Here is a 19,338-nt window from a genome sequence, read left to right on the forward strand (position 1 = left end):
TTAATGTTGGTATAAGTTCCACATGATGAGATGTTTTGCTCTTGTTTGTTTGTTTTTTTTTTTTTTTTTTTTGATTTTCCAACTCATTAGTGATGGTTTAATGATGCAAAACTAGGGGTACCAATCACTGCTGTTAAAATATATATGACCCACAACTTCACTTGCTAAAATTTTGATTTACTTTTTATGATAACTAGAATTATTGTTTACCATAACTAATCCAAGTAATCTGATATGTGGGTAGTAAAGTACAAATTGTCCAAAATTATTTATCTTAATATCCATTTGTTCAGACAAAAAAATATTTTTTTTTAAATTTTTTTTTTCTATATTTTCTAATATTTGATAAAAATGAAAGCTTAACCCAAAAAAAATAAAAAATAAAAACTCAATTTTCATGTTCAACAAAAAACGAACTCATTTCAAATGAAACATTTCCAACTTTTAAAAGAAGAAAAACATTTACCAATAAAAAACTTAACAAGACCACCACCTTGCCGCCACCTTTACCACCAGCACAACAACCAACACCACCTCTAACACATTAGTTTCAATGTTGCAAGCAAACACTGGAAAACATGTTTCACTAAAAATATTTTTCATCAAAACAAATGTAGCATAACTGTGACACCTTTTTTTCTAAAAAAAAAAAAAAAAAAATTAAGAAAGGAACCCGTGTGACACTCTACATACTCGATTGCTTTTAGAATGAAACATCACAAGGAAAATCAAAGTTGGCCACAATATTTATAAGCTTAATCATGAATTACAACAAAATTGGTTACTATTACCATCCATTACTCTACACTTCCAGCCATCACATATATGTGTGAGTTGAGTTAGACACAACCTGCAATGGGCTCAGATCAAACTTCACCAAATGGAAGAATTGGAGATGATTCAGCAAATGGATGTCTATATATGCATACCAACTTCATAGACATTTAAATTTTCTGTACTCAAGCTTGGCCATAGAATTTGTCATTCCTATATCGCCTCGATGGCCTCTTGAAGCTTTGGTTTGCTCTTGGGTCGGCCACAACGTTTTACATCTTTACTCAACAAAAGCTCTAATGCTTTCTCAAAACTAATATCATTTGGCTTCAAGTTCTGTAGAAAAGGTTTAAATAGGCAAAAACCATGCAAGCAAAATAAGAGTTAACAAACAAGAAATCTATATAAATAAATAAATAAATAAAGAGAAAAACAAATATATAATTAATTACATACAATCTATTCACAAACAAGAAGACTAGTTTTGTTTTGCTTCTTGTTTTTTCTTTTTTGGCAGTTTTTTAGATTATATGTATTTGTTTTGCTTCTTTTTTTTTTTTTGGTGTGTGTGTGTTTCGTTTCTGTTTGCCCTTCTACTAATAGGCAATGGAGTTTGGATCCCAAAACTTGACTCACAATCTCATGCAAACTTATATGGGTAACTAGATACGGTGAATGTTATGCATGCATTATTTTTTCTCTTCTTTTTGATGTGAAACAAATTCTCAATTAAAAAAATATAGACCGAAGGTTCAAACAGCGGTCATTTGGAAGCAGGAAAAATGTGCATGTTGGTAGTAGAAGAACCAGCATAGGAAAACAAATAAAAAAGTTAATCAAGAAATAATAATCTCATCAACAGGGTGAATCTCCTCACCAGACTTTCTTGAGATACATTTTAAAGATCGTAATACCACAAATCTGCACTTGAGTTTGTAAGAGATCCACCTTTCCATTTTTTTCCCCCAATTTCTTGATCCAATTTTCCATCCACTTAATCCGAATTTTGAAATATTTATGACAGGAAGATTTACAAGAGGAATTCACCAGTTGGGTTCAAGGGGCAACAATTGTTTGCCAGTCATGATTTACATGCTAGGACATTGCTAAATGAATCACATATCCATTCCAAACAACAAAACTCAATCTCTATGACTACACTCCAAAAGGTATATTTGATTATACACCCACTAAATTCAAGGTATCATATAGTATGCAGCTGTTTGTCCATATATCAGCCCGTCTGCTAAATCCGTATGACTGCACTCCTAAATGTTTATTCATATATTTATTATTTAAATTAATAGTCTTATCTTCTTTTTGGGGGGTACATTAAAGGCCTTATCCTAAGGGGAGTGTTGCCTGTGACAAGACTTGAAATCTTAACCTCCTAATGAGATGTAGGTGTTCCGGTCAACTAGACTAGCCCAGTTGGTTATACTCTCTCTCTCTCTTCTTGTTAGTTTAATGGGGCAGCCCTCTAGCAGAGCTATAGTTTTGTCACTGAAGCATTTCCAACAGTTCAATAATTCAGAAAAGTTGTGCATAGCTTTTGCAAGAATAAAAAATACTCCCTATAGTTGTATGTTTCTTCCTTTCTTTCTTTTCTTATTTTTTTTATTTCCCTCCTTGTTTTGGAGAGGCATTACATTTGTCCCTTTTGCCTTAAGTATAGTCTTTGAAATCAAGCACAGAATATATCTATGGCAAGGCACTTGAGATTCAATCATCCCAGCTCACAAGGGGAAGACACAAAAAGGAATCAGTTGGTACTTGTTAGTTAAAAGTATGTCATATATGCATGGTACAAGCGTAATTTAATCAATATTAAGCATATATAGACAACTCAAGCCTGTTGTTACCTGATGAGCATTTCATGCTGGAAATCCGTTCTTTTGTTTTACCAAATCATTACTTATTAGTTATGTTTTACAAACTTTCATGCAACGCTTTAGTAATTCTTTTCATTGTTGTCTGCACAACTTGTTCAGTATTCAATGTCAATGTCAGTATCTCCTTATTTTGGGACCTCAAAATAACTCTGACTACCTATATTTCACTCCATTAATAACACTTCTACATATGTATTAACATAGTTCTCCATTGGTTCATTTTCCATTTTTATTAGGTGTTCCTATTCATCTAAAATAATTCACCCCTCCCCCCAATGATGCCACATTAAGGGTAGATTTTCTACTTCTAGCCTATGCATCTTCTACACCTACTTCACAAACTGATAAAAATGCTCCGAAATGTGTATGGCTGAGAATCGAACTATATACACCCCAGCATTGAACTGAGCTGCCTCCCTTAGTAGCAGGAATCATCTTAGATGCTCATGAATCTGAGGAAGAAGCGCAATTTTGCACTTCTAAGGAAGAATTGGAGTAGAATCACAAATTTGAAGAGAGGGAAACGCATATCTGATGCAAGAAAGAAGCACTCCCGATCTCTGTCTGCTCTCAATCTTCTCTCTGTATTGATCTCTCTCTCTTCTTCATCTGTCGCTCTCATTCTCTCTCTCTAAAACAAACATAAATATTATTTTATTAAAAAAAATATAATAAATTTTATTCAAAGGTAATGACTTAAGTGTTTTAAAAAATATGACTCCACTACTTTTATTAGTCTCTGCGTTTACAGGTTCAAGAATATCACTCCATTATTTTTATTGGACTATGTGTTTTAATGATAGCATTAATGTGAATGAAATTAAAATATTATTATAATGTTTGAATTTATTAATTTATTTTTTTTATATTTTTTAGATGATTATTTTGTTTTTATATTTAGAATGAATTTTTATTTGCTATTCATTTTTAAAAATATTTTTTATGTTGTATTTAATTAATTAAATATTGCATAAAAATAAAAAATTTAAAACTCATTTATAACCTATATATATGTTAATTAAAATTTTTAAAAAAATGCTTATATAGATAAATTAAAAATATTTCAATAAAAATAATATATAAATGCTCCCAAACTAAAATTCTTTTACTTGGCCACGCTCCCTCTCCCATTCCCGTTTCGTGCAACTAAGCTGCCTCCACTAGCTGTCCAGTTTCAAGAACCCATTCATAAAGTTTTGCTATAGGAGGCTAATATGGTGGGCCAAATTTTCTTCTTATGTTAAAATGACTACTATGATATGAGATTTAAGCTGAATTTAGTGAAGAAAAAGTCTTTAAAAGATCATAACTGTTTAATAAAGGCATGCTTAACAAAGAAAGATATACCTTGGGTACAGGTGCAATTGTGCGCCGATGTCTAATGGAAAATCCAAACTTTGCAAGCTTCAACACAACTGGCTGGCCATCGTCAGGATGGTTTCCCTAACATAGATGCGAGAAAAATGAGTTTGACGGTGACAAAAACTATAAAATAAAAAAAAATAGAAAAAGGAACTCTATTTAGATGGAGGCATACCAATGTCACAGGATAACGTAGCAAATCAATAGCATCTTCCAGGGTAATAGAGTTTACATCTTTTACCTGAAAAAAAAAAAAAAAATAGAGAGAGAAAAAAAAAATGTTATTTATCAAAAAAACAGACATGTATGAATTAAATGTAGTCAAATATGTATGAATTAAATAACAGGCATGCCATTTTTTATCATTGAATTTTTTTGAGGGGGTGAAAGGAACAGGCCATGTTTACAGATGCATGAACTGCCATATTGAAACAATAATATAAAATGAAGGCATGGACCAAGGTCAATCTCCGATTCTCCATTGGTAGGTGCCTTGATGTACCAAGAAACCTAAGAGAGCATCCACATAATCCATACTTCTAAGATCTATGAAGCATGGATACTTCAAATAGGAAGACATATCTGTATCGTATCCGTATTGGATACCGATACTCCTTGGATACTTACGGATACGTATCAGATACTTATTAAAAGTATCGAATACTTCTTAATTAATTTTTCATTAATTTTGAAGTATCGGATACTTAGTTTTGAAGTATCGGATGCTCCAAGTCACATATTATCGGATACTTCTTAATTAATTTTGAAGTATTAAATGCTCCAAGTCACATATTACTCCTTTTACAAAATTAGAATTGTATCATTTCTTACATAACATCACAATATAATATAATTGAGCGGATAAATAGAATATTTTTACAATACATTGCTTAGTTTTTTTTATAAAAATAACATAGTAAGCTAAAGTAATAGAATTCATCAAATTGATATATCTTCATTGTATCATGCATGTCCCCTATAACTACATAGAAGTAAAGATTAATAAGATAATATAACAATAGTAAAATTAAATATCAATAAATAAACAAGCAAATAAACTTGCATAGAATATTTTTGACTAGTGCAAAAGGAAAAAGCATAGTGTCAAGTTGTGGACTGTTTTGATATTATAATATCAACATATTAGACTTGATATTGAAATGAAATATTTGCAAAACCTATTGAAAATTTAAAAACTAAACTAGCTACTGCCTTAAATTAATAACTAGTTTTTAAAGATTAATATTTTGCATCATAAAGTTTCTGTGGTTTCTCAACATTTTTGAGCTTATGTGTAACTCACTATTAATAATTTATTTATTTTTTATTTTTTACAAACGTATCCTAACCGTACCCGTATCCTACTTTTTTAGGTTTTGCTGTGTCGCCGTATCCGTATCGTATCGTATCCTTACCTCATATCCGTATCCGTGCTTTCTAGTCTAAGATTAACCAACAACAGCCAGCATTTTTGGGCACCAAATTATTGCATCATGGCCAAGTGCAGTTATCCTCCAAGTACTCCCCTTAGGGGAAGGAATCATTTTCTCTATAATAAAAATAGAAAAAAATCGATGAAAAATACATTAATACATACCAACTTTGGCATTTAAAAACCTTAGTAGAAGCTTCACTAAGTTAAGGTTTTTAAGAAGGGGCATTAAACAAACTACTAAATTTTGTTTTGACATTTTATAGTTATATAATTGCAAATAAGTCATACATTAGTTATATTCTTTTATTTGCATCCTTTTTATAAAGACAAAAAAAATAAATAATAATAATAATAATAATAATAATAATAATAATGTTTGGTTTCAATTTTATGGATTCAATTTTCTAGAAATTAAGTTTTTTGTTTTTAGTAAATATTTTTAAAATTTTAGGCAATTTTTTTTACTTTTTTAGATGCCCCTTACTTAGATATATCTAAAAAGTAAAATATTTATAAAAAAAATATTTTAAAAAATCAATAAATACACAAGAATACAAAAAATGTACTAAATTCTCATTTTTTTCTTCTTTATTTATTTATTTATTTATTTGTGTATTAGTGAAGTTTCTAAAGATTTATTTCACAAATATTATACTTTTTAAGTGTATTTATGTTAGGTATATCTAAAAATTAAAAAAAAATTGCTTAGAATATTAAAAAAATTCAGTGAAAATAAAAAAAATACAGAAGACAAAAAATTTCAATTTTTTGAAAAGTAAATCCTGAAAACAGGAACCAAACAAGTTTCGCATGGTAAAATTGTATACCAATAAAAACTGAATTAAAAATTAGAAGAAGCTAACATGTCAATGAATGACAGGCGACTTTCAACTTCAACAAAATTAGATTGGCACAAAGCTAGATATTCTAATACCAAAATGTTTCATGAGTTGGACCCAGACAAGGAAAAGATGAAAGACGTGAAGTACAAAAGAAGATTGATGACCGAATGATCCAAAGCAAGTCTGAGACTGAGACAGATTGATGACCAAATGATAGCTGCCCGAAGCAGCGATGATTTTCAGGAATAACAAATGAGTCATTATTCAGTCAGTGAGGATTATGCAGGTACAGGAGAACCTTCCAAAAAATCGAGAAGTCTTAATCTTAAAAAACATGGATGGAAGTAGTGAAAAAAAACAACCTGCAAGGTCAAGTATAAGAAAAAATATTGCTTTAAAGATTAATGGAATTTCTGAAATAAACTACAAAAGTAGTAGGGATATTCTGGGAGGATGATGTGACTAGTGTCATCAGCATGCATATTTTTGTATTCTACTTTTAATTATTCAATACTGATGAAACATGAGGAACAGAGGCTATATATCAACAAACAAAAATTATTCATTAACCACAATAAAAATGACATACTACTGGATTCAGATAATAATAGGAAAAACAACAATGACTACTGCAGTCTGCATCTACAATACTGACAACAAAAAGAAAAGAAAACACTCTGGAAATGGGTATCATCAACAGAAGAAGCTAGATTTTCATGTGACTCATGGCAGACCCAGCATTGGCCCAGAGAGGGCAGCGCCCACCTCAACTCTCTTAAAATTACAAATCAACCTATACCTGTATAAGAGTTCTTCAAGTTGGCCCCTTCGAAATTTTATACGTGTCCCTAATCTTTTATAATCCATCTTTTTTTCGCTTTATTTAAAATATAAAATAAAAATAAAGGAAAGAAAAAGAAAAGTGCACTTTGTCCCTTTAAATGTTTATTTTGTTAACAAAGTCCATGCACATATTATTAATATAATAAAATATGGGAAAAATTAATGTTAATCTAACATTAACTTTTTTTTTATTGCAATTCACAACACAAATACCCAAACTAAAAGACACATTCCACCAGGTGTATTCTTCTTCCAAGAGAACATGTGTCAGAACATGAATGCTTGCATAAAGAGAGAAAAGCATGCGAGAGCATTCTAGAATCTCTGCATATGTGTATGTTCAGTCTTAGGTTTATAGATTTTATGATAACATCACACACAAATTTATGTTTAGATTTATTGATATCAATCCACTCCGCATATGCATGGAATTCTTGAATTTTGCAGGCTTGATTTGAATAACCAAATAAACCAAACCAGCATGACCCAACTCTTTGCATCTGACCCACAGATTAACATCACAAGGCTTACTTAATGATCAGTAGTGGCTAAGTATTCATCCCTAATTTACTTGAGAACAAAACGATGCATAGATGCTTAACTTAAGCATTTACATATATGCAGTTAATGGCACTAGACCAGGAATTAAAGCTCCAAAATTTAATAGTCACATTATAAATACAAATGAGGCATACATACTTGGGAAACAGAAGCTCTTTTAGGCAAGTATCCCTTCCTGTCCTCACCAAGCTGTACATAGAACCCATACGGACCATTCTTCAAGAGAATCTAAAAGATAAAAAGAATTCCATTACATACATTAAAAAAAGTAATAAGCTTCTGAAGATGATAAAGATTCATTTTTCACATAATTAATGTCAAATCAAAACAAGGAAAACCTTCTCATTTAATCCGGGATGAAGACCTAAAAGTTTTGGCTCCTCCACTGTGCCGTTATTTTCAGGAGTAACATCTTCATCATCATCATCACCATACAATGTCTTAGCAATGTACCTGCAAACAGCCCAAACATAAAAGCTATTTATAGTGATCAAATAACAAAAGATTATTTATCAATAAAAGTTGCTCGCAATCAAAACTTGAAAAGCTTAAAATTGATCAATTATAAATTAAATATGAATAAATTAAGAGTTACTAATTCATATTTATACTTAATTTATTTATCATTAGTTTAAAGAAACTTGTCCATTATAAAAATGCAAAAACATTAAAAAGCTTTTTCAGATTAAAAGTATATATAGTCAAAATCAATTTAATATTTCCTAATCAAAAAACTAAATTAAAAAAAAAAATGAAACCATAATTGTCCTAAAGTTGTGACCGTAACTATACAAAGACTAAACATGAAACAAGATTACTGGAAACTCATTTTGGTTTATGCTAAAACGATCAACAAACAAAAGCTATGTCCTTGTACTATAAAAAAAGAAGCCTTAAAAACAGAGAAAGGCTGTGGTATTTACTAATCTCCCATCATTCTCATAGTTCCTTCCCACAATTTTAGAACAGCCTCTCTTTCATCCCAAATTGATATCCTACCAAGCCCTAATCAACCTTAACTTGCTCTAATGCAGCGCAAAAGATGAGCAACAAAAAGATTTGAAAAAGCAACAAAGGTTAAAAATCATCATTGTTTTGAGCCATGACTCACTTGGAGCCACTAGAAATCAAGTTTCAGTTTGAATCAAACCTTCTATTTTGGTTTCTTTGTGTTCTTGTGGTGCTCGTCAAAATTATAAATTGTTGTTCTTTTCTTTTCCTTTTTTTCAAGGTCTTGGACTGGGGTCATTTTCATAGCTTTGATATTTTGTCCTACATGGACTATAATGGTCACCCATGAAACATTGTAGTAAATTGGTCTCACTTTGACAATGCAATTGTTGGTTGTTTTTCTAGAAGTCAAAGTCATTAGTTTCTACCATTGGATTGGAGTCATTGTCTAGATTAGGGGTTATCTCAAGCTATATGAAGTAATACAATTTTTCTAATTCAATGGTGAATGTTAAAGACTTTATCCAACTATTATGCTTTCTAAGGATTGTGTGATTCAAATCTAACTCCAGTTGTGATGTTTGCAAGAACGTATTGTTAACTTCTTTGTCTTCCTTGTAATTTCTGCACCTTAAAGCCTTCTAAAACCAAGAACTGAATCTGATCAAAAATTGTTCTACCCCTTAAAATACCTATTTAAGAAGCCAACCATGCTTGTACTCAAAACACCCAAGCTATCACCATGAAAGGAAACCAACCAGCACTTACAAGTTACATCTATTCATGCACCGTTAACAGCACCTGTTAAAACAGCAAAAATTGTCTGTTTATGTCCAATCAAAAGTGCAGAAATTTACCCCTTTACACTTTCACAAACTATTTTACTAAGCTTTCAGACTATTTCTGAAAGAGATCCCATCATACACCAGCCTAAATCAATCTAGTAAAATATTAGGAAAGAAAGTGTTCATCACACTTTCCCTACACCACTTTTCCTACCTTTTTCCATTTATTCAATACCATATCGTGAAAAAAAAAATGGCCAGAAATTCTAGCACATTGTTCCTCAAATTGTTCTCACTTTTAAAAACAAGACAATTCTGACCGCCTTCATTTGCAAACCCTATGACCTTTCTTTCACCAAGTGTACCACAAAATCAACAGTAAGAAGCACTATTCTAAGTTTCATGCTATTCTCTTTAATGCATCTCACAGCTACTTACCCTGATAAAGCTGGTTTAACAACCTGAACTTCCTAATGCTCAAACACTGCCCTGACAGCATTACAGACCACAAACTACATCAAGTCAACTACATTAATCGATATGCAAATTCATCATGCAACTACCACATGGGAGATCCATTTAAACTTCTCCACTCTTAGCCACATAGGTTGGGATGCAAAAAATGAAATCATATTTGAAACAAGTAGGGGTGGTGACAAAATATAATAGAAAACACAAAAAGGTAGAAAACACTAGAAGGTAATTTATGAGAGCTAGCCTTCCTCTAACCCTCGTATTTCTATACTAAACCATGCACAGTCATAAACAGTAAAACCTTAGAAAAAAGAAAACACCAATACAGTGACCACTCAAGCAACATAAAAAACATGTGACAGTTATTGTTACTCTTTCTTTAGTTTCCTATAGAGATCTCTTATGGGGGCGTTTGTTTCAGCTTTTCAGAGCCAACTTATGGCTTTTAGCTTTGAAAAAGTTATTTTGGACTGTTTGATTAAACTTATTTCAAACAGCTTCTGATTCTAACAGCTTATTTTAACTCAAAAAAGCTGATTCTGAGAAGCTGCTCACCCCTTGCTTCTGATTATCAGCTTCTGCTGTGGACATGTTAATTTATGGTTATACTCTTAAATTTTTTTATTTTTTTAAAAATAGAAAAAGACTCAAATGGACTATAGATTATTATTATTATTTTTTATGAGAAATGTAGACAAACAAAAAATAAAAATTAATTGAAAAAGCTATTTCACAGCTTATTTAACAAACACTACTCAGCAACTTAAATCTATAACCCAACAGTTACACCAAACAGATTAACAACTTCTGATTAAAGTCATAATCTATAATTTGTTAAGCTATAATCTATAAGCTATTTTAACAGCTACACCAAACGGGGCCTATACACTTTGCTTTATATATTTGATATCTAGAGTCACCATACATCCATATAAAGGATACCTCCTAAACCACCATTTTCGGAACAAAAGCATTATTGGAACAAATATTTGAGTAGGTTTCACAACTTCTTGGTTTATGGACTACTATGCTACCAATGATTTAAGTAAAAATAGATACAATCCTTCAAAACCTTCACCAAGCACAAAGGCAGAACCACAGATCGCCAGATAGTGCCTGAACACTCATAATATGGACTTCGGGAAAGAAAAGAAAGAACAAAATGCGTTTGTAGCATACTTTATATGAGCAAAAGATAAAATAGAAGGAAAATAATTAGAGAGAACAACTAAATATGACAAACATGCACTGGCACAGATGATCACACATGCATACGCACAGAAAAGTTGCACCAGCATAAAATAAAACATAAATGAGTGAAAATACATGCATATACATATGAAATGGGGAAGGAAAAAAATTAAAATCATGCAAGATCATACTCACTTGCACTTTGGGTGTTGATCACAGCCTATAAAATAACCAGCACCAAACCTACTAACTTTGAAAATCAATGTGCCTTCCAAACAACTTGGGCATGACCTGCTTTTATCAGGAAGAGAAGAAAACAAGAAATCCCCAAATGTTTTTTCCAACATCTTCTCCACCTGATGAATATGGACAACAGCAGCACGATCACAATATTTTCTGAACCTTGTCCAATAATCTCTGAGTAGGCCTTTCCATTCAGTCAATCCCGCAGAAACATTGTCAAGTTCTGTTTCCATATCGGCGGTAAAACTATAATCTGTGATCTCAGAGAAATGGTGGCACAAAAATGCTGAGACCATGCGACCACGAAATTCTGGATATAATATTCGACTTTTTACAGTCACATAATTTCTATCCTGTAAAACTTTCAGTGTACTTGCATATGTGGAAGGTCTTCCTATGCCAAGCTCCTCCAGCTTTTTAACCAATGATCCCTCAGAGTAGCGTGGCGGAGGCTGTGTATGGTGCTGCTTGAGTTCCACTTCACCAAGACACAATGAATCCCTTGATTTCAGATTGCTGAGAACTTCAAAAGCTTCATTGCGATCATTTCCTTCATTTTCGTTAGATCTTATTGCTCTAGTTTCCAAATCGTTGTAGACTACCTGGTATCCAAGAAATCCAACTCTCGAGCATGTTGATCGAAGAGTAATGGACTGATCAGCATTCCCAATATCAACTTGTATCTGATCAATGCTAGCTTGTTCCATTTGGCACGCCATTGTACGAGCCCAAATAAGAGCATACAACTTCGAAGAATCTTCATCAAGTATTCCAACCAGCATTGAGGGCAATCTCCGGATATCAGTGGGTCTAATTGCCTCATGGGCCTCTTGAGCATTCTTCACCTTCTTAAAATATTTACGAGTACTCTCTGATGCAAAATTCTGTCCATATCTTTCAACAACCAAGGAGCGAATGTCCTTTGAAGCTTCATCAGAAATGTGCGATCCATCTGTTCTCATGTATGTTATCAATCCAGCTGCCCTGCCATCTGACAATTGAACACCCTCATACAGTTTCTGTGCCAGTTTCATCGTATACGTTGCATTAAAATGTAATTTGTTTGCAGCATCTTGCTGTAGTGTTGATGTTATATAAGGAGTCGGAGGGTTTTTCCGAATTTTGTTTCTTTTAGATCCAACCACTTTGAAATTAGATGACTTAATCTTCTTTTCAATGTCCTTGGCCTCTGTCTGAGAACTAATTGAGAGTTGGTTTAACTTTTTGGAATCAAATTGAATCAAATTTGATGAAAAAGAGTTGTTCATTTTGTTAAACTCAACTCCAACTGTCCAATACTCCTGTGGCTTAAATTCATCTATTTCCATTTCTCTATCGCATATAAGAGATAAAGCAGCAGATTGGACTCGTCCAGCTGACTGGCAACCAGGTAATTTTCTCCATAACAATGGTGAAATGTTGAATCCAATCAAGTAATCAAGAGCCCGCCGAGCAAGATAAGCATGAACCAAGTTTACATCAATTTCTCGTGGGGCCTGCAAGGCACTTTTGATAGAAGATTCAGTTATTTCATTAAAGACAACCCTCGCTACATTAATATCTTCACATAAAGCATCTTGTTGCTGCAACATCTCAATGATGTGCCAAGCAATAGCCTCTCCTTCACGATCGGGATCTGATGCAAGAATAAGATTTTCTGCTCTGAGGAACAAGGAAGAGAATGTGAGAAAATGGCACACCAAAAACAATTAAACAAGATAAAAAGATAGCCTACTTAAAAATGACAAAACCATTTTCTATCACAGCTAAAAGATCTTAGATTGAATTATCAAAGCACATTAAAAAGAATCTGATTCAGCAACCATATGGTGAATTGTTGATTATAACCATACAAATGTTCATTTCAAAATACTTCAGTTGCCACACAGATAATTTTCTGACAACAGCGATTAAAAAGAAAGAAAGCATCATACCCGCTTAGAGCAACCTTGATACTCTTAAGATGAGTCCAAGCAGCAGATGGAACCTCCCATACCATACTAAAATCATCATCAGGCCGCACAGATCCAGACCTTGCAGCCAAGTCTCTTACATGACCATAGCTAGGTAGAACTTCAAACATGTTACCCAGGTAGGCCTGAATAACTTTTGCCTTTGTGACAGACTCCACAACCACCACAGATTTCCCAGTAGGAGGATACAACAGCTGCATTCTCATTTGTCCCTGAGGCTTAGCTTTGCCATTCGTGTGGGGGGTTTTTTTCTGTGCCAGCTCATTGCCAGATGAAACTTGTGGTGCTTCATGGGTTTTGACTAAAACATTAGTTTCTTTTATAGATTTTCCCTTTCTACGAGATTTCCCAGTTGTCCTTTCAGACTGCTGCTTTGTTGAAACAGAACTATCAGCCACTTCCATGGGTGTGTTCCCGTTAGAATTATTCTGAAAAACTGCAGTGTTAGTTAACACAATGCAACAAAATAAAAACTAAACTTGATAATTATACAAGTGAAATTTGCTAACGTCTGAAGCAGGTGAAGACTGGTTCTTTTTGCTTGTATTGGATTTGTTTGCTTGAGAAACTCTTTTAGAAGCTCCTGGCTCAGCTGCTGCATCAGAAGCAGCATTAGCTCCAGAACATTGTTCTTTGTTTTTCTTGCTCCTTGACTGCTGATTCTGTTTTCCTTTAGGTTTGGAGACTTTGTTGTTATTGTTAACATGTGAACTTGAAACAGACGGTCCCAAACTCGCATCCACAGTAACATCCCCAACTAACTTCTTTCTTGAATTCACCACATCGGTATCTTTAAGAGGTGTTTTTGTAGAGCTAGAAGCATTCATCCCCAGTGCCTCATTGGAAGCTGCAACTTGCGCCCCACCTTCGACATTTCTCTTGTGAGCAGCCAATGACTTTGCCCGCTTCCAATGCTTATTGAAAACCTTCAATGGTGAAGTTTTCCCACTACTCCTTCCATCTTTAACACCAACATTATCATTTTTATTTGTTATTGCTTTTGGAATGTGAGAAAAAGGCCTCTTAATATAGGCCCCAGAATAAGGTGATCTCAATCCATAACCAAAAATATTCGAAGGCATCATGGTATTAGAATGCCCAACTTTAAGTTGGGGCTGACTGGTAAGAGCCCAAGTAGACCCATCAACAAAGCTTCCAAAAGTATGAAAATTTCGTTCAGACACAAGTCTGATAACTCTTGGTTGATTGGCGTTGATCATGCAAGAGACCCTGATCTTTCTAAATCTAAGCTGGAAACATTTTTCATACTTATCACCGATGCAAAATGATGAATTTTGCAAGTAAGAGCAATTGTAATTCTGCAACGCCCTGTTCTGCAACTGTAACAATAATTCCAGACAACAACAAAACTCTTACCATCAACAAAAGAGAAAAAATGAATAGCATGACAAAAAAAGAAAAGAAAAGAAAAGGATAACAGTAGTAAGAAGCGATCACTGTTACATATCAAACAATAACATTGTTTACCATTATCTAAAAAAGACCATTGCCTCTTTGGTCCATATGGGTTTTTAAAGTTAGTCCACAAACAAATAAAATCATTTGTCAATAAAGCAATCAGGATAATTGAACATATGGATTACATGATGCATAAAGAAAAAACGACAAGCCTGTAAACTTAATCCAATTCTGCTGGAACCTACACTCCGTTTGGATTGAGGATTGGTGAGAAAAGAAAAGAAATGAAGAGAATGAGGTTTCTCATCACTTGTTTAGATGATTAATGAGGTGAGTAATGGTGAGAAAGATAAATCACTCCAAACTTAAGTTTTGTTACTTACCAAAAGCGGTGAGATTTGGTGAGAAACCAAGATTACTCTTTACAAAAAAATTATAATACCTTAATTACCCTTTTAATTACAAAGCAAGTAAAATTAAAAGACAAACGTATCCTCTTTTAATCATTGTCTATCCAAATAAGAAGGTGAAAAACCACAATCATTTCTCTTCTTTTCTCACCTATGTGAGAAACTCCAATCATTTCCTTTCTTTTCTCATGTCTTGATCCAAACTCACAAAAAAAAAAAAAAAAAAAAAAAAAAAAAAAAAAAGAGAAGAAATTGACCAAATAGGCGTGCTAATTGATAAATGCTTGTGAAAGGCACAAATTGAGTTTCTTGTTAACTTAAAAGGAAAGGACTTTCAGCATGCCCAATTCAATCTATCATTTTTCATCACCTTGCACTTCCATCCAGAAATTCTGGAATAAAAACAAGCACATAAAATTACAAACTTTTTTTTTTGTTTTACCAACATTTCTTATTGCTCCCGATCAAAAAAAAAAAAAAAAAACATTTCTTATTGCCCAATTTCAATTGTTATGTCAAACATAAAACACAGATATACAGATAAAGATTGTAATTTGTATGTGTGCAAGTAAAATTATATGTATAGGAGAGTAAATTGAGAACCTTAGCCATGACGGGCCGAAGCTGAGAAGGACAGGTGGCAAAGTTTCTGAAGAAAAAACGACAATTGGTAGTTGTGGAGGTGGTGGTGGTGGCAGCAAATAAACTAGTCTGAAGCCATTGAGAAATCGCCATTAAAGCTGTCCAAGAAATGATTCAGAGACGAATACCCACCTCTGTAAATTAAATAAATAAATCAATAAATAGAACAAACACTCGGAAAAGACTCACATTGAGTTGAGTAGTTGCAGCATTAGTATATATATATATATAGAGAGAGAGAGAGAGAGAGGACAGTTACCATGGTGTTTGTGGTATGCTTTGCCGACTCTATGTTGTCATTGCCAAGGATAACCAGGAGCAAGGGTTTTGCAGAAGTGGGGTTAGAGGTTTTGGGGACGTGTTTGGACGGGCTTGGTTCGGGTTTGAAAGGGTTATTATGGACCCGTAGAATGAGGGTTCTACTCGGGTTGGATTAAATGGGTTAACCCGTGTTTCCCTCTTTCAAATGATTTTTTTTTTTTTTTTTTTTTTTTTTTTTTTTTTTTTTTTTTTTAATGTGGCCATGTTGTTAGCCTAGAGTGAAGGATTGGATTGATAATCTATGAATTTTGCTAAAATTATAACAAGGTAAAGGACTTTTAAAAAATTATCACAAATTTTACATAATAGGGGTGAGCATGGTCCGGATTGGACCGGATTGGGACAAAATCAGGACCAATCCGTTTTCTACGGTTCCTAAAATATTAGAACCAATCCAATCCGTTTAAATCATGGAACCAATCCAAACCAATCCATTTAAATACGGATTGGATCGGTTTAGGACCACGGATTCACATAATTAAATAACAAAAATATATTTACAACACTTTAATTTTATAAAAATATAAATAACGCTATATTAGTTCCACAATAGCAACATATTTTTCTATAATAGCGACATATTGTTCTAAAATTTAAACAACCATAAGAAAATTGGTTTCACTATAAGTATTTAAACCATTACAAATTAAAACTAAAAACCAACAAACAAGAGTAATAAAAGAAGATATTATATGGTTTTAAGTTTGAGTTTAGATTTTATATAGAATTAAGAGAAGATACTATGGGGGAGGATGTATAATAAAAATATAGACTATTTGTATACGGTTCGGATCGGTTCCAATCCGGAACCGTGGGGTTCAATCCGGAACCAATCCGTAGACTACGGATTTTTAATTCTTCAATCCGGAACCGAACCGCGGATTCAAAAAACCAATCCAAACCTATCGGATTGGACTGGACTGGATCGGATTACGGATTTCACGGATCGCTTGCTCAGCCCTATTACATAACACTCATATTGGTGTAGAACTTATATCATATGAGACTCACATTTATACTTGATTGTTTGGATTAGTCGATCTAGTAGATCAAATACCGAATTATCAAAAAAATATTTATGAGATCCACACCTATATAAGTATTGTATAATTTTTTTGATAATTTTTTTAGGATTTCAACATTTGTGAAAATTATGTTTTAATTGTGAAAATTATATTTTAATTGTGATAAAATGTAAAGAAATTATGAATCTTCTTTCAAGAAAAATATAAAAAATAATATTTATGTAACACATTAATTTTTTTAGCAACAAATTCAATTCTAAAAGTGTATTAAAAAAAATGACGAGATTAATAAAAATGTAATTAGATATGTACAGGCTTTTTTTTCTTTTTTTTTTTCTTTTTTTTAATCTAAGTTTGAGATGGTTATTTTGTTATTTTCGCATGCAGTAGGATTGTGTTTTTTTATCTCCTTTCAGCAGAGTAGAACTAATGTGAGCTGTGGATTTAGACAATTTTATAGAATCACCTACAAAATTGTGTGTTGTACTTTTTCTTTTTTCTTTTTTTTGATTATGTTAGATGTTTTTGCTATTTTGGCCTATCTTAAGAAGTAGGTTAGAAGTTGATTTTTTGAAAAAAAATTTTAAATATGCAAAAAAAATAAAGAGGTAATGTGACTAAAAAAAACTAAAAAGTCAATAAATTGACTCTTAACCTAGTTGCCAAAAGAGGTCTTTGTGTGCAATTTATTTTGCTACAAATTACATATTTTATTTCTAGATTGCAATTATCCATAAAATATACGATTGTATGTTGATAATTACTTAGTTTTGACAAGTATGATAAATTTTTTATGAATTGTCATATATTCTAAGGTAATAATTTTGGACGGTTAAATTAACACTAATCGTGATTTCATAGTTTTGCACTTTTTTGTTTTTATAGTGTGTTTGGTTGGAAGATTTAGGAAGGAATTTGGAAAGGAAAAGGAAAAATGTGTGTAAAATATATACATATTTTATTCACATTTCACCTACCTTTCCATTTTCCTTTCCAAATTTCTTCCCAAATCCCCCAACCAAACACCGCATAAATGAGAACTAGGTCCTGCCATTTTCAAAACATCACTACATATGTAAATCACATGCATTGGAGTAAATAAAATCAAATGCACTTGGCCTCATCAATTTTCATACTATTTTCTAGTAGACTTATTGTATATGTTAGTAGCAATTTTAAACAACAGATACTTGAAACAAGAAGTAAATTAAGGTGCACAATTGAAGTGACCCACACTTGAGAAATTAAATTAAAATTTGGAACTAATTTAGTGAATCCCCTTAACCAATATTGTCCAAATGCTGTTGAGCCTATGACTAATTGATTATCATCACAAGAGAGAGATAGTAATAGGAAATATGAAATCTTCTAATAAAATAGATGTAAATATGTTTATAAACTAAAATCAGTGAAACCATTGTAAGACTTATAAACTGTTAGTAATGGGCGCCCATGTGGCATGACCATTTGAATTTAAATTTGAACCTTATCCAAATAGATTTTGAAATTGAATTTAAACCTATTTAGGATAACCACTCAGGATACAAATATTATCTCCATTAACTGATATGGATAGATAATAATAACAAAATATATATCTAGTATATGGGTTATGGGTGATTAAGAGAGAAACAACGTATGATCTGAGTTTTACCCATATAGTGACTCTCTCCCCAAAACAACAATCAAGTCATTTGCACTGTGATTTGTGTTGGTGATATTCATTCTGTAATATCACTTCACTGCTGGGTTGGTTTATCAGATTCTAGAAGCACGTGATTTATTCACGAGGTCCTATCATCTAAAGGTATGATCTAAATATTTTATCCACTGCATTTTTTATACTTTGATTTACATTGGTATCAGAGCCTTAAATATGGGTATTTTCGTGCTTATTTTTATGCATTAAACTATGTGTATATTTTTTATATAAATATATATACATGATATATGCATGAATATTAATGGAGGAGGAAGATGAAGTGCACGGTTTTTTTTTTTTTTTTGCATTTTAACTCCATTAGATTGAGAGTGTGACATACCTCATTTTTATGTTGTTTAAATGTCATTTTTAATGCCATAAATGTTTTTATTGTGAAAAATGGAGTCCGACAGTACAAAAATCGGATTAGAAAACACCCGGGAAGGCGGCGCGTGTGATTCACGCGCTGTATGACGCCGCCCAGCAGCGCCAC

General features: G+C 32.6%; 1 protein-coding gene across 4 annotated transcripts; it reads right to left on the reverse strand.

The window, feature by feature from the left end:
* Positions 1-581: 581 nt before the first annotated feature.
* On the reverse strand, positions 582-16,194 carry LOC114280421 (uncharacterized). Of its 4 annotated transcripts, none has more exons than XM_028222788.2 (10): positions 16,057-16,194; positions 15,759-15,931; positions 13,836-14,666; positions 13,288-13,754; positions 11,306-13,015; positions 8,048-8,162; positions 7,848-7,937; positions 4,204-4,269; positions 4,014-4,109; positions 582-1,110 (listed from the first exon to the last, which is right to left on the reverse strand). In XM_028222788.2, the coding sequence occupies exons 2-10, from the start codon at positions 15,888-15,890 to the stop codon at positions 988-990; spliced, it is 3,630 nt and encodes a 1,209-aa protein (XP_028078589.1). In that variant the 5' UTR covers positions 15,891-15,931; positions 16,057-16,194; the 3' UTR covers positions 582-987. The 4 variants fall into 4 exon arrangements, with proteins under 4 accessions (XP_028078589.1, XP_082724319.1, XP_028078587.1 ...); XM_082868193.1 differs by having other exon boundaries at positions 15,759-15,895; positions 16,057-16,165; XM_028222786.2 differs by lacking the exon at positions 582-1,110 and adding an exon at positions 2,712-3,297.
* Between the last annotated feature and the right edge of the window lie 3,144 nt (positions 16,195-19,338).

The sequence above is a fragment of the Camellia sinensis genome, chromosome 5, assembly GCF_055761805.1.
Source record: "Camellia sinensis isolate YWXY chromosome 5, ASM5576180v1, whole genome shotgun sequence".
NCBI lineage: Eukaryota > Viridiplantae > Streptophyta > Magnoliopsida > Ericales > Theaceae > Camellia > Camellia sinensis.